This window comes from Centropristis striata, chromosome 24, assembly GCF_030273125.1.
Source record: "Centropristis striata isolate RG_2023a ecotype Rhode Island chromosome 24, C.striata_1.0, whole genome shotgun sequence".
Taxonomy (NCBI): domain Eukaryota; kingdom Metazoa; phylum Chordata; class Actinopteri; order Perciformes; family Serranidae; genus Centropristis; species Centropristis striata.
Window position 1 is genome coordinate 16,348,368 of NC_081540.1, and position 16,806 is coordinate 16,365,173.

The 16,806-nt window shown below is 37.4% G+C and overlaps 1 protein-coding gene across 1 annotated transcript in view; it reads right to left on the minus strand.

Moving 5' to 3' along the window:
• carm1l (coactivator-associated arginine methyltransferase 1, like) overlaps positions 1-12,992 on the minus strand; it is a 33,987-nt gene extending 20,995 nt beyond the window's left edge. The window contains exons 1-8 of the mRNA XM_059327642.1: positions 12,577-12,992; positions 12,388-12,452; positions 10,482-10,584; positions 9,607-9,715; positions 9,388-9,513; positions 9,118-9,284; positions 7,733-7,837; positions 5,346-5,456 (exon numbers count right to left, since the gene is read on the minus strand). Of these exons, the coding sequence (XP_059183625.1) occupies positions 5,346-5,456; positions 7,733-7,837; positions 9,118-9,284; positions 9,388-9,513; positions 9,607-9,715; positions 10,482-10,565 (702 nt within the window). The 5' untranslated portion in view covers positions 10,566-10,584; positions 12,388-12,452; positions 12,577-12,992. The remainder of the gene's footprint in view (positions 1-5,345; positions 5,457-7,732; positions 7,838-9,117; positions 9,285-9,387; positions 9,514-9,606; positions 9,716-10,481; positions 10,585-12,387; positions 12,453-12,576) is intronic.
• Between the last annotated feature and the right edge of the window lie 3,814 nt (positions 12,993-16,806).

Here is a 16,806-nt window from a genome sequence, read left to right on the forward strand (position 1 = left end):
GAGTGAGCATTTAATTCATGTGTGGTAGTGGGACAAAAACAACTAGAACTAGGCCTGTAAACAGGACTGAACGGGACCGAGCCGAGTGGAGCCGTCGGGGGAGGCCAAGTCGGCGGAGGCCAAGTCGGCGGAGGCCACGTCGGGCGCAGCGCTGTGGGCTCAGTCCCTATGCGTACCAAATGGCGTGTCTCCTACCATTGTGCTCGGGGTAGGTGTAAAACATGTTACTTGCTGTTGTCAGCAGGGGGCGCTATGACTGGGTGTCAATATAGACACGTGGGTGTGGTCAGGGCAGGAGCCAAATCATGTGTGTGAAATTTGGGACCGATTGGACAATGTATGGTCAAGTTATACATTCTGGTGTGTTATGGCAAGACACCATATTTTGGCGCCATGCCACGGCCACATAATGTGACCATTGGTAAAGCTTTCAATAACTTTTGATCCCAAAGGCCTTGTGATGGTACTGACCAAGTTTGTAGTTGATCGGGTAAAATCTGTAGGAGGAGTTCGTTAAAGTATGCGAGGTAGAAATGGGCAAAAACGCTGACTATTGTGATATTCAAACTAAGATGGCAGACTTCCTGTTGGGTTTGAGGTATGGCTCCAAGAGGCTTTTTGGTGCGTCTCCACATGATTCATATGTGTACCAAATTTTGTGTCTCTATGTGAAAGCCACTGCTCGGGCTAGGTGTAAAACATGTTACTTCCTGTAGCCAGCGGGGGGCGCTATGACAGTTTGTCAATATTGACATGTGGGTGTGTTCAGGGCTGGACCCTCTTCAAGTGTGAGAAATTTGGGACAGATTGGACAATGTATGGTCAAGTTATCCAGTCTGGTGTTTGATGGCGAGACGCCATATTTTGCCGCCATGTCACGGCCACATAGTGTGAAGGTGTTGATAAGTTGTGTTCCCCAAGGCCTTGTAATGGTACTGACCAAGTTTGAAGTCAATGGGATTAAATCTGTTTGGGGAGTTATGTAAAGTATGCAACGTGGTCATTTTATGAAAGGGGGCGTGGATAAAGCATTAAGGGGCGGGGCTTGATGAAAGATGATTATTTAGAAGTGTCAAGGGCCGGACTGTGATGAAGCATGAGAAGTTTGGAGCAAATGGGACAAAGTATGTAAAAGTTATAAAGATCTGTTGTTTTTTGGCGAGACGCCATATTTTGCCGCCATGCCACGGCCACATAGTGTGAGCGGCGGTAAAGCTTTCAATAACTTTTGATCCCAAAGCCCTTGCTACTGACCAAGTTTGAAGGCAATTGGGTAAAATCTGTAGGAGGAGTTCGTTAAAGTATGCGTGGTGGAAATGGGGAAAATGCCACATTCGATCCAAGATGGCCGACTTCCTGTACGTTTTAGAGAATAGCTTCCCCAGACTTTTTGGTGCGTCTTCCCATGATACACGTATGTACCAAATTTCGTGTGTCTACGACAAAGCAGTGTGAAATAATGACATTTAGGGGGCGCTAGTGAGTCATTTTGCCACGCCCATTCCCGCGAACACTATCTCACGTAAATTTCACGTGAGATTGACGTTTATTCCAAATATGGTGAGTTTTTGAATATTATAAAGCTTCCAAATTAGCGATTCATTTTTGGGAAGGACAGACCAATAACAATAGGGGCCTCGCACTGGTAGTGCTCGGTCCCTAATAAATAAGGGCTACATTAAACGTTTATTCATTTAAATAGAAAAATCACTACAGAAAAGTTTAAAAATAAAGGCTATATCGCGAAAATAAGGACGTGTAACATCCCTGCAGTATACACAGGTGACCTCACCTAGTGGTAACCTCACCTAGTGGTAACCTCACCTAGCGGTAACCTCACCTATTGGTAACCTCGCCTAGCGGTAAGCTGTAACCTCATCTAGCGGCAACCTCGCCTAGCGGTAACCTCATCTAGCGGTAACCTCGCCTATCGGTAAACTGACCTACCGGTAACCTCGCCTAGCGGTAAGCGGTAACCTTGCCTAGCGGTAACCTCACCTAGCGGTAACCTCACCTAGCAGTAACCTCACCTAACAACAGAAACACAGAGCTAATGGAAAAATGGTGAAGTGTCAGGGAGATGAAAATGCTGAATATCTCAAAAAGAAAAAGAGAGGGTACCATGAAAGTCACATTGAGTTCAGCTTCATAGAAGCAACGGACAATGGGGGGGTCGCCAAAGTTTTCAATGGTAAAAATGTGGGTCCCTCAAGAAAAAGGTTGGGAACCTCTGATTTAGAGCTTTTATGATATCTTGAAAGAATAAATGGTTGTCATGTAAATTAATGTTTCAAGCTTTAGAAGTGCTCCAACTGATATTATCTGTGGGGAAAATCAATTAGCCTTTTAATTCCAAAACCATTGGTTTTATTTATCCAGGTTTTAACCCTGTGGAGTCATTCTGCATGTACAGTCATGAAAAAAAAATAGACAGTTGTTTTCTTGAATTTCTTATTCATTTTATTTGTTTGGACAAATATAAATATAATAATAATAATAATAAGAAAATAGCTCATGAGAGTTTAATTTAAGAGCTGATCTCCATGGTTTTATTGGTAATAACCAAAATTATCAAGAAAACCATGGAAAATGTCTAGATATCAGCTCTAAAATTAAACTCTCATGAGCTATTTTTGTTTTTATCATTATTCTTTTTTGTATATATTATTTGGACTGTATATAACAATTAAACATGTTTACCATGTCATGTTGGTATCATATTATTCAGCACAATCTCATCTATGTGCCCTGATAATTATTTTTTCACTTTGACTTACAGGATCAACATTTTGAACCAAAAAGAAACCTAAAATGTATGTTTTTATTTTTACTTTAAAACACAATCATGCTCAATGAAGAATTTTAAATGCGGATAACATCTAGTTCTATAAATATCTGCTCAATATATATCTCCGCTTTTACTTGGCCTATCATAATCAAATTAAATCTAGCATTGAGTTTAAAGCCAGTACTTTAGAGCAGCTATTCTCAACCTTGGGGTCCCGACCCCAATTGGGGTCGCGAGATGATTTCTGGGGGTCGCCAAATCATTTTGGAAGTCAGCTCTGTCTCCACTGTGTTTAAGTGTTCATGTGTTCATGTGTTTTCGTGTTTTTGGTCATTTTGTGTCTTTTTTGGTCATTTTTGGTAATTCTGTGTCTTTTTTGGTCATTTTGTGTCTTTTTTGGTCACTTTGTGTTCTTTCTGGTCATTGTGTATCTCTTTTGGTCATTTTGTGTCTTCTTTTGATAATTTTGTGGTCAATTTGTGTCTTTTTTGGTCATTTTGTTTCTTTTTTTGGGCCATTTTGTTTCTTTTTTTGGGCCATTTTGTGTCTTTTTGTGGTCATTTTGAGTCCTTTTTTACTTAATTTTATGTAATTTTTTGGTCATTTTGTGGTCAATTTGGTTATTTTTTGGGTAATTTTGTTTCTTTTCTGACGAATACCAAAGTTATTACTTTCCTCTGGCTTGAAGCTGACTGTTACACACTCAGGAGGTCAGAATGGACCCTTAAACTGATAGCATAAAACTTAGATTAAAAGTAACAATAAAATATAAAAAAATATATAACTGCACAGACAGAGAGATGTTTTAGTTGTTGTCTGCTTCATTATTTGTCCAAAATTCGTCGTATCAACTGAGTTTGTATGATCTGAACTGTGTGCGTGAGATTGCGTTCAGTGAGCGGGGGTCGCTGACAACATGCATGTTAAATTGGGCGTCGCGACTCAGAAAGGTTGAGAACTACTGATGTAGAGGGAAACATGCTGCTTAATCTTTACGTTATGACATCATGAAGAAGTCATGCTCCGGCGCTTTCGTGGACTCCAGAAGGTTAAGATATATTTCTCTGAGTTGTCTGCCTCTAACACCAGTAGAAGTTCAAAGCAGTTTATCTTATGGTGTCCACAGCACTGAAATATTTCAGTTCAACATTACATTACATTACATCTCATTTAGCTGATGCTTTTATCCAAAGCAACTTACAACAAGTGATTTTTTTCATTACACGTCTTTCCAGAAACAATGTTGTGGGTCCTCTGGATAATTCACAGGACTCTATTTTATGGGACTTTTTCTAAGAAAGCCTTTAAAACTGGGGATTGGATTATCCAGCAGTCTAGCAGATTTTGGAAGTGTTTTTGGAAAAAAGACACATCAAAACCTGGGGAAAAAAAGTAGAAGGATCAATATCCATTCATTTATACACCATCTCTTGGATCTTTATGGAGTGTTGAGCATTTCAGAGCTACTGATGACCTGTTGTGGAGCAGGTAAATCTGACCCAATGCAGATATAATCCCCACGTATCGGTCTCTGCTTAGTGCTGTGTGCATCAGCATCTCTCTGCAGCCCCTATCCTACTGAACTCTGGGCCAGATGTTGCTGCAACCCATTAACTCCCCAGAATGCCACGCTCTGCATGTGATGTATGTACTCTATGTGTGTGGGTGAGCCATCTAGCACACTGCTGTGGTTTCTCTTTAGAGAACACATAACATTACTCTCCAAACTGTGTATGTGAGCTCACAGTTTAGGATCCTAAAAGATCCTATGCTTTATGTTCTGCACAGACCAGTTTTTAAACTTGTCAGAGATTACACTATCTTAAAGTGGACTTTATAATGCAACATGATCTCACAAAATTATGTGCCACCAGCACAACTTCTTAACACCGGATTCTATGCTGGTCATGGTCATTTCATGTTATTTTGTGAAACAGCAGAACATTCTAAAAATAGCACACGTCATTATACATACACATAGGCTACTAAACCACAGACCTAGGTTTAGGGCAAAAAAACCTAAATTGTTATAAAAGAGTTTAAAAAAAGTAAATACATATATGTACGTGAATGCCGGAAGTGAAGTCGTTACGAGGGTGAAGTAAGTCATATAAGTATAAGTTACTTAAACAACATAAGTTACGTATACAACATAAGTTTCGTATACAACATAAGTTACGTATACAACATAAGTTACGTATACAACATAAGTAATGTAAACAACATAAGTTACGTAAACAACGTAAGTTATGAAAAATAAAGCAATTCACAAACCGTGAGCCACGGTTTGTGAATTGCTTTAAGTTAGGTAATAAACGTAAGTTATGTTTAAAAAAAACAAAACATGATTCACAAACTGTAACAACAGATCTTACGTAAACAACGTAATTCAATCATGACGTTGTTAACCCAGGGAATCCTTGTGCCTGGCACGTAAAAGGATCCCCTTTGAATTTACATTGGCACTGTTTTGGTGTTAAAAAGTTGTGCCGTAATTTTGTGAGATCAGGCTGATATAATGACAAAGATGGAGGATGGAGGCTTCACATCTACTGACCTGTGTATACTTGGCCATTGGGTCAGACTCAACAGCATACACTCTGGTTGCTCCTGCTTGGACTGCAAAGAAAGACAGGATAGCAGAACCACAACACACATCCAGAACCACCTAAAGACACAGGAGGACAAAGGGGCAACTGGTTAGCCTACTGACATACATATACACCTAGATTTTGTTATAATCAAGGTTGTTATAGTTAACGAAAACAAATGAAATAACGAAAAGTAAAAAAAAAAAAAACGATAACTAACTGAAACAGTATAGAGGTGACAAAACTAACTAAAATTACAGTAAAAATGTCCTTCATTTTCATCTTTGTCACCTTTTTTCATATGTAAACCTTTTTGGTTGATATGAAATCTATTCATCTATCTGGTTTTATGACTTAATAAACTTATTGGGGCTGAGATGAATCAGACAAAGGAAATAAAGGCAACATTTATTGTGACTTTTTTGAATCTGGCACCCAACAAATACTAACACTAAAACTAATAAAAACTAAACTAAAACTAAGCATTTTCCAAAAACAAATACTTATTAAAACTGACAAACTCACTATTAAAACTAATTAAAATGATCAAACTCACTCTAAAAATTGCAATTAAAACTAACTGTATTTGAAAACAAAAAATCACAACGAAATTAAAACTAAAACTAATGAAAAATACAAAACAATTTTAACCTTGGTTATAATGGTCAAAATTATAAGAAACAGGCGAAGTCACGAGAAATGATTCAAAATTAGAAAAAAAGGTTGAAATCACGAAAAAAAAATTAAATAAGTAGAAAATAGTAAAAATCATGAGAAAAATGTTGAAGTCACAAGAAATTGTCAAAATTTAAAAAAAAAACAGTTGAAGCCACGCAAAAAGAATCAAAAGGACATAAAAAGTTGAAATCATGGGAAAAAGGTAAAAATTAGAAAAAAATCAAAATCATGAAAAAAAGTAAAAATAAGTAGAAAATAGTCAAAATAATGAAAAATAAGTTTAAGTCACAAGAAATTGTCAAAATGAAAATAAAAAAGTTGAAGTCAAATGAAAAAGTCAAAATGACAAAAAAGTTGAAATCATTGAAAAAGGTCAAAATCAGAAAAAAAGTCGAAGTCACGAAAAATTATTCAAGATCAGAAAAAAAGTACAAAAGAAAAAGTTGAAATCATGGAAAAAAAGGTCAAAATTAAAAGAAAAAAATTGAAGTCACAAACAATTGTCAAAATGAAAAGAAAAAAGTTGAAGTCACAAGAAAAAAGTAAAAAAAAAAAAGACAAAAAAAGGTTGAAATCATGGAAAAAAGGTCAAAATGACAAATTCCCAAAATGTTTTCAACACTTTCTTTAAATCAAACCAGTAGAATTTGTGCCATCTTACATCAGGCCTTTTTACCCACACACAGGGCAGGATGAGATGACATGCAACAAAGATCCCTGCAGGATCTAAAACAGGGAGGTTGCTGGTTGCGCCCATCATTTATCTTTATTTAATGTTGTAGAAAGCATCATCTGTAGGAAGCAGTTTATTTTAAACACCCGATTTGAATGCTATCACACTATTGAATAATTGCTTATCAGCGGTTGTATTGCATTTAACCTGTTTTGACCATATTTCCTGAACAAATTATTATAAAACAAGTAACAAAAATATTGCTGTGACGACGTATACATCACATCGGGCTTTTAACCTAAAAATCGAAAACCTGATGTGACAATGGTAATAGGCCACTCAATTATTTTCACTGTTTAAATTATTTTAAATTATTATATACTCTGCTGTTCAATTTAAAGTACATTCATTCATTCATTCATTCATTCATTCATTACCATTAACCGCTTATCCTAATTTAAAGTACATTTGACCAAATATAAACAAAAAATAATCCTATTCTATTCTGTCACCATTTTGATATATGTTGTGGAGATGCAAAGAAAAAGGCAAATTTGTGTTTCTGTAAGCAGAAAAGGTGTCCAGTTTATTTATTTTAAAATAAGAAATATAATAAACATAAATTCCATAAACGCCCAATGTATCGTATATGTTACATCACAGATCTTTGACATTTAGGGGTAGTATTTTTTTTTTTTTTTTTTAAACATCATAAATGTGTTCTATGTGGTCCACTTGGTCTTTGGTATATCCCTCATAATTTTCCTTTAAGGATAAACAGGTCTGGGTTCTTATGGGTTAAGGTTGGTTTGAACTCCCTTTCAGTGCTGAAGTCCAAATCACTCCCAGTGTGTGCAAGGAAAAAATGTACCGGAGCTTTCAACAAAATCAGTTTCACTCAGCAATTACTATGATGAGTATACGTTACCAACAAGAAGAAGGCAACCCAATGACCTGCAGCACTTCTTTATGTGAAATAAACAGAATATGATGTGCTGTCACCTTGCCTCTGAAGTCACTCTCATTGAGTAAAATGGCTCTCTGGTAGGTGGCAATCCTCAGATAATCATGCAGTAGGCTTTGCTGTTGGGACAGACAGCTGTGAAACTACACACACACACACACACACACACACACACACAAACACACACATTTGAAATATTTATTCATGCCCACATAAAAAAATGTACAAGGGTTCTTGCACAAGGGACATACAGTGCATTTGACAATAGGAGTCGGTCAGTTACAAGGTGCTTTGGCGGCTGAACGTAATTACATATATGATAATAATAATAATTATAATTATAATTATCATATATGATGACCTACACTGGCCTACAAAGTCTAACTGCAGTAACTATGCAAAGAGTAAAACGGAGAAAAATGCTTTAAAGTTATTTTTAACATGTTTGGCCAAATTGGTGATATGACACTTATTGATGATGTAATTTTTATGCTCAAAAATCATGATGATTTATTTGACCTTTGACCCCAAAAACGTAGTCACTGCATTGCTGTAAAAGGTTATAATTGTAATGCAAAAACAGAGAGGAGTAACAACAATGTTATTGTCTTCTTTCACCTTTTATATTTTGTTTTCAGTGAATAAACATTTTCAAATTTATTTTTGTTATAAGTGTATTTAAATGTGTTTAACAACTCTATTCAAAGACGTGCATATTTTACACTTAATATTATAATGGGTAAATGGGGTGCACTTATATGGCGCTTTTATCCAAAGCGCTTTACACTACACACTACGCACACATTCATACTGGTGGCCGAGGCTACCAGGGCATTCATTCACACACCGATGAACGCAGCATCGGGAGCCATTTTGGGTTCAGTATCTTGCTCAAGGATACTTCGACATGTAGGCTGCAGTGGTCGGGGATCGAACCACCAACCTTCCGGTTACTGGACGAACGCTCTACCAACTGAGCCACAGCCGACTTTTATAAAGTATATAAAATAAAGTAATGTTATATTTTAGTCTTAATATAATTGTATCTCACTTTTTTACTTCATCACTATCTAGATAATAATTTCCGTTTCAAATAAACTTATAATTTCTATTATTTGTATCTTTAAATTAGTATACTAATAACTAAGTATGTATTACTGCTTGGTTTTGAGTTGGATTTTGTGGTTTTTATATCATTATTAAGCAAAATTGGAATCTAAAACTTTGTCACAAGATAAAATAGACATCAAGGAGTTAATTTTTAGTTATAACTCAATTTTAAACAAAAATGTAGTTACTGCAGTTAGACTTTGTAGGACAGTACAGGTCAGATAAAAAGCACACACACACACACACACACACGATAATGAGCAAACAGGACTATTTGTCCATGCACCTGCAGTCAGATGATTGAGTGGCCTACCTCGTAGCCCTGAGTTGGGGCATTTTCAGTCCATCTTTCAAACATGTTGGGATGTCTCCTTTGACCCCTCTCTCCATCCTTGTTTCCTCTCTCATCTCCTTTTGTGCAACCTCTTATAGCCTCACCATTACTCCCTCTCTTTAACACGTGTTGAAAGCTTTTCATATCTGGAGAGTAAGAGAGGACAGGATGTTAGAACTCCTGACACACTAATACAAAACAAAGTCCAGCATGACAAGCAGTATGAGCTTAAACATAGACTGGACTGACCAGTTGGAGTTCTGAACTGCAGCAGAAGGCTTAGCTTGCCGACAGTGACCATGAAAGACTGTGCTCCGACCTGACAGCTGTCCATCTCATTGGAAACAGTGAACTGGAAGAGTGATGCTCTGTTGACTGAAAACATTTCAGAAGATGAAGATGACACCCTAACGGTGATTCCAAAGCTTTACCACACTTTTACTACACTGTGTTTGTGTGTGTGCTCACCATCCTGCACAGTGAGCTGCGGAGCCTCCAGTCCCATGCTGAGGAGCACAGTGAGCTCCTGCTGGGCTCCCTGCCTGCACACACTGACCTGCTGCAGTCTCCTCACCTCCTCCTGGACCTGCACCTCCTTGGATGGATGGATGGAAGGGTGGATGGATGGAAGGGTGAATGGATGGATGGATCAATGGATGGATGAATCAATGGATGGATGGATGGATGGATGGATGGATGGATGAATCAATGGATGGATGGATGGATGGATGGATGGATGGATGGATGGATGGATGGATGGATGGATGGATGGATGGATGGATGGATGGATGGATGGATGGATGGATGGATGGATGGATGGATGGATGGATGGATGGATGGATGGATGGATGGATGGATGGATGGAAATTACAGGACTGACACTCAGTATGACAAATTTATAGATCAATTGTGAACATATGGATCATGGAGAATGTAAAGAATAGTATTACCTGCTACACTGATGAAAAACAAACAAGCACTTCCGCACTATAAACATATATTCTGTGTAAATGAACGCTAATTAAGTGGCAGAATTTCTTTTTTACATGTGCACACAAATAATGGCAATCTCCCAGATTGGATTGCAATATACAGTATGACACGTATGACATCAATATGGTAGAATATTGTTCAGATTTCACTGTAAATGTACATATAAGGTTTGTCATCTAAGCAAAATACCACTTCTGTGTAATGGCAAACCCTGTTCCAAACAATGTCCATATTCACATCAACACAACACAACAACAGATAAATCTAGAACCGAGAACCAGGTTGATTTACTTAAAATGCATCTGATAAAAGCGAGAGCAGTATATATAAGTTGCCCTCTGCAGGGTTACCTTCTCATGTGTCTCCATGTGCTCCTCCTGCAGAGTGAAGACCCTGACAGGGAAAGCCAATGACGCCTCACTCATCTCCTCCATTCTTCAATGTGAAAGGAAGCTGCTCCTCCAGAAGAATGCAAGAAAGGGAGAAAGAGGAGGGGAGGAGGTTGGAGGAAAAGGGGAGGAGAGATGGAAGGATTGGGGGGGAAAATAGGAAGAAAAGTAAGGAACTGATGTTAACTCTATGGAGTCTCTTTTTGTCCATTTTTTAATCCTTTTCATCATGCCTGTATACACCACTTAAAAATGTTTAAATGCCATGTTGGTATATTTTTTTTCCCAGCACAACCTCACCTATATGACCTGATAATAATTTATTTTTTATTCTGACTTACTGGATCAACATTTTGAACCAAAAAGAAACAAGGAAAAACCAACATAAATGTGATCTTGTGATTGTGTGTGATCCTGTCATCAACTCTGGTTTTTATTCTAGTGGGACTCTATTTTATTTGTGTCTTGTGTGTTTAGCGTAATTTTATGTATTTTGTAGTCATTTTGTGTCTTTTGTTGTGACTTTTCCAATAATTATGTGTCTTTTTGGTCATTTTGTGTATTTTTTAGTAATTTTTTTGTCTATTTTGGACATTTTGTATCTTTTTGTTCCCTTTTTGTGTCTTTTTAAAGTCATTTTGTCTTTTGATTCTTTTTTGTGTCTTTTTGAGTCATTTTGTGTCCTTTTTTTTGGTCATTTTGTGTCACTTTCACTATCATGCTCAATAACATCCAGTTCTATCATTTTATACAAAATATATTTAACCTTGTCTCCAGTTTTACTTGGTATATCATCATCAAACTGAAACTGGCCTCATGGAGTTTACAGCTAGAACTTTAGAGGTAAATTTACAGTAGGGCTCCACGCTGCTTTGTTTTCTAGTCTGGATGTCATGAAGAAGTCATGCTTTGGAGCTTTTGGTTACTCCAGAGGGTTAAAATGGAAAGAAACATAGAAATCTGACGAATTTGTGTGAAAGTAACTATGTATATCCCAGTCTTACTGGAGTACTGGAGTACCAAAATGACAGAATAGGCCGTTTGTCAATACCATCCATAACAACACATATGAGCATTTTGTGGCTTACAATACTGCAGAAAATAGCACACTGTAAATTTACCTGTAAAGTTCTGGCTGTAAACTCCATGAGGCCAGTTTCAGTTTGATGATGATATACTAAGTAAAACTGGAGACAAGCTCAAATATATTTAGTATAAAATGATAGAACTGGATGTATGTTATATTTGCATCATTTAAAATTCTTTATTGAGTTGTTATTGAGTGTTTTGAAAGTAAAAAAAAGATTAAAAATCACATTTTATGTTAAAGGACTAAAAAAAGGCACAAAAAAGACACAAAAAGACCAAAAAAGACACAAAATGACCAAAAAAGACAAAAATGAGAAGACAGAATGACGGAAAAAAAACACAGAACACATGATGGCTGAAAAAAGACAAAAAATGACCCAAAAAAAAGACACAAAATAACTAAAAGACACAAAAAAAGGCACAAAATGACTTCCAAAGACACAAAATGACCAAAATTGTTACAATTAACACACAAGACACAAATAAAATAGTCACACTAGAAAAAAAAACAGAGTTGATGACAGGACCACACATAATCACAAGATCACATTTATGTTGGTTTTTGTTTCTTTTTGGTTTAAAATGTTGATCCCGTAAGTCAGAATAAAAAAATCAATTATTATTAGGTCATATAGGTGAGGTTGTGCTGACAAAAAATATACCAACATGGCATTTAAACTTTTTTAAGTGGTGTATACAGGCAGGATGGAAATAATTCAAAAATGGACAAAATAGCCCAAAACTCCTTAGAGTTAATATCCTTGTAGCTTTGTCTTACACATAATGGAGGTAGCTCAGTCCATTAACAGTGAGAGCGCTCCCTCTGCTGGATGTACAGCATCACTGCAAGAACACAGATGAAACATTCCATCAGAATGTACAACTTTACTTTGGTAAGCACACACACACACAGGGTGGTACAGTAGTATTCAATACACCAAATCTGTGTGGACAAACATCATCATACGTGAATGAAACTGGTCACATTGAGTCACAAGAGTCTTATCTTTCCATCCATCCATTTTCCTCCGCTTATCCTGGGCCGGGTCGTGGGGGCAGCAGGCTAAGCAGGGCATTCCAGACGTCCCTCTCCCCAGCCACAACGTCCAGCTCCTCCTGGGGGACCCCGATGCATTCCTAGACCAGGAGAGAGATATAATCCCTCCACCGTGTTCTGGGTCTTCCCCGGGGCCTCCTACCAGTTGGATGTGCCCAGAACACCTCTAACGGGAGACATCGCTCTGTCTGTGCATTTATATATTTTTTTTATATTTGATTGTTACTTTTAATGTAAGTCCTTTGCTATAAGTTTAAAGGTCCATTCTGACCTCCTGAGTGTGTAACAGTCAGCTTCAAGACAGAGATTCCTTGGAAAGTAATAACTTTATCAGAAAAGACACAAAATTACCCAAAAAAGAATCAAATTGACCACAAAATGACACAAAATGATCAAAAAAGACACAAAATTACCAAAAAATTACATAAAATTAAGCAAAAAAGGACTCAAATTAACCGCAAAAAATGATCACAAAAAGACACAAATTGACCAAAAAAGACACAAATTGACCAAAAAAAGACACAAAATGACCAAAACAAGGAAACAAAATGACCAAAAAAGACACAAACTGACTAAAAAAACACACAAAATGACCAAAAAAAGGACATTGAATGACCAAAAAGACTAAAACACATGAACACTTTAACAAAGTGGCGACAGAGCTGACTTCCAAAATGATTTGGCGACCCTCAGAAATCATCTCGCGACCCCAATTGGGGTCGGGACCCCAAGGTTGAGAATAGCTGCTTTAGACGTGAAGGAGCAGCGGCTCTACTCCGAGCTCCCTCCGGATGTCTGAGCTCCTCCCCCTATCTCTAAGGCTGAGCCCAGCCACCCTACGGAGGAAACTCATTTCAGCCGCTTGTATCCGCGATCTTGTTCTTTCGGTCACTACCCAAAGCTCATGACCATATGTGAGGGTTGGAACGTAGATGGACCGGTAAATCAAGAGCTTTGCCTTCATTCCAGCTCCTTCTTCACCACGACGGTCCGGTACAACGCCCGCATCACTGCTGACGCCGCACCAAACCGCCTTATCTTTCCAGTGATACCCAATTTATGCAATGTACAAACTGTTTTAAGACCACAGTATGCAGAAATATTCAAACACAGTAGGTGAAAATTAGGGATGTCCCGATCAGGTTTTTTTGCCCCCGAGTTCGAGTCATTTGATTTTGAGTATCTGCCGATACCGAGTCCCGATCCGATACTTCTATAATACATAAAAAAATGAAGAAGAGTGAAGAAACAGATCCAGGATGTGCCTTTTTTATTTTATCATTTAACACACATTCTGTGAGCACTTCTTTGAGGTAGCTTGAACAATCAAATAATAATTACAAATACAATTTTTCACCATCCTAGTTTACATATCTCACAGTTTGCAATCGTGTTATTTTCGTTCACTTTAAAATACTTCCAGACTGCAGACATACTCGCACGTCAGTTTAAACTGCTGCCATGTTGGTGGTTTTTTTCTTTGTCTTCTCTTCTTCTTCTTCTTGTAATGGTGGCGGTACCAACTTTAGGGTGCATTAGCGCCACCTAGGTTGGAGTGTGTGAACTTCTGCTTCGCTTATTGACATGCAGCCTGCAGTAAAATGATATCATGCTAAGTATACGTATATCCGATCCCTGATCGGGACATAATGTCCGATTCCAATCGAGTCTGAAACCACGTGATCGGCCCCGATCGGCCAACTAAGGACATCCCAAGTGAAAATAATACACAAGACATGCCTTGAACGGCTTGTTATCATCATAATGCATGCATGAGTGCAAAGCCCACTACAGCCTCTGAAAGAAAAAAAAACCCAGCAAGAAATGCCGGGGGTTAAAGTTACTGTGAAGCTGGATACTATAACAGTCTATTAATATACATGTACTGGATAATGTCCTTGCTACATATAGAGGTTCATCCAAGGTTGTCGATTTACCATGTTGCATTTTAGAAAAGGCCTTGATTCCACATTATTAGGATGGCAAATTAAAGCCCAATACATTAACACTATTAGTAATTTATTTTGCTTTGTATTTTTATTTGTCTTATCCAGGCCTCCTTGTTGAAGACGTAAATATATATAGTGTTGTGGAAATGTAAGTTGAATGGAACATGAGTCACCGAGGTCACAGAACTTATCTGACTGCCTTATACAGCAGTTTGGCGCACAGTCATTCCTATATTGAATTTCACCTGTCCCTCATTCCTGACCAGAGACGGATTGGTTCCTGTGTTCTACCCATGGACCCTGCACACACAGTCACACCATGAAGCCAACATGTACTGGTCATATAATCAGTACACAAACACTGACACATGCCCCTCACTGGGTTAAAAAAAAAGGTGATTTCAAATTTGACAGGCAAATTGGCTATACGGTCAAAAGTGCCTTTTTTCAGCTGCGACTTCTGGCCAAAAGCTCCAAAAGTGCCAAAGCATGACTTCTTCATCACATCCAGACGTAAACACAAAGCAGCATGGAGCCCTAAGGTAAATTTACCTCTAAAGTTCTGGCTGTAAACTCCATGAGGCCAGTTTCAGTTTGATGATGATATACCAAGTAAAACTGGAGACAAGATCAAATATATTTTTGTATAAAATGATAGAACTGGATGTAACCCTCTTATCTGTTATATTTGACACCTTTGTTCACATTTGCAACATTTAAAATTCTTTATTGAGCATGATAGTGTTTTGAAAGTAAAAAAAAAGATTCAAAATCACATTTTATGTTGGACTAAAGGACTAAAAACAGACACAAAATCACCAAAAAAGACAAAAATGAGAGGACAGAATGACCAAAAAAAGATAAAGAAGACGACACAAAATGACTTACAAAGACACAAAATGACTAAAAAAACACAGATAAAATAGAGTCACACTAGAATCAATACCAGAGTTTGATAACAGGATCACACAATCACAAGATCATATTTATGTTGGTTTTTGTTTCCTTTTGGTTTAAAATGTTGATCCAGTAAGTCAGAATAAGGGCAAAACCATGCCTCTCTCCTAGTGACCTGGAGAAGGTTATTCATGCTTGTATTTCCTCAAAACTAGATTTTTGCAACTCGTATGTAGTTTTAGACCAGCGCTCATTGCGGCGCCTACAACTTGTCTTTTAACAGGCACAAAGAAACGGGAACACATCTCCCCAGTTCTGGCCTCTCTGCACTGGCTTCCTGTTCATTTCACAATTGATTTTGACCCTCTGGAGTCCATCTATTGAAAATACACATGTTTTATTTACAGTAATAACCTTTTTGATATATCATATGTAGACAAGCTGAGAAAGCCAGTTGAAAGTGCAATCATAGGAGCTTTCACAGTGCCATTTATGTTTCTTGACCATTTTTAAATTGTGAATTTTCTTTCTACAATGAAAACTATTACTATTTTTATTTTACATGCAAATAGACTGTTTTGTAGTTTTATTATTTAATTTTTTCTGCTGTTTTTGTGTGTATAAATGGTTTTTAAAAAATGTACTTTTCCATAGACACCTGTGTCTTTTGTTTGTATTTTGGGTTCCTGGCAGCTTTATACTTTCTTAATTAAAATAAAATGAAAAGTCTGACTGATAGCCAAGTTTGTGTGGAGAAAAAGGAGCCATGCATGTGATATAAGGACGGACTGAAAGATGCTAAACAGAGACAGAAAGGAATGAATAGGAAGTTGACAAATTTGAACTAAAATCTCCTGGACTTCAGAGGTTTAATCCTGATGTTTGTTTTTTAAAATTTTAAACGGATTGGCCCCAGCGTATTTAGCTGAGCTCATACACGTTCACAGACCAGAGCTCTGAGGTCTGAATGAGTCATACCTGGATGTGACTTAATGCTAAAAACAAAAGGCGATCGATCTTTTGCAGAGGCTCCCCTAAGCTGTGGAACAGTTGACCACTACATATCTGCTCGTCAGAGACTTCGGACATATTTTAAAATCTTCTCTTAAAACTCACTTTTTCTCTCAGGCTTTCGAACCTGTGTGAGAAGAAAGTTGTTTTTGTGTGCTGTATTGTACATCTTCGATTTTCTTTGATTTTACAGTTATTCATTAATGTATCTTTTGGATTCTTTGTTGTTTTTCATTTATGTATCTTTTGGATTTTCTGTTGTTAATCATTGTATGTAGAGCAC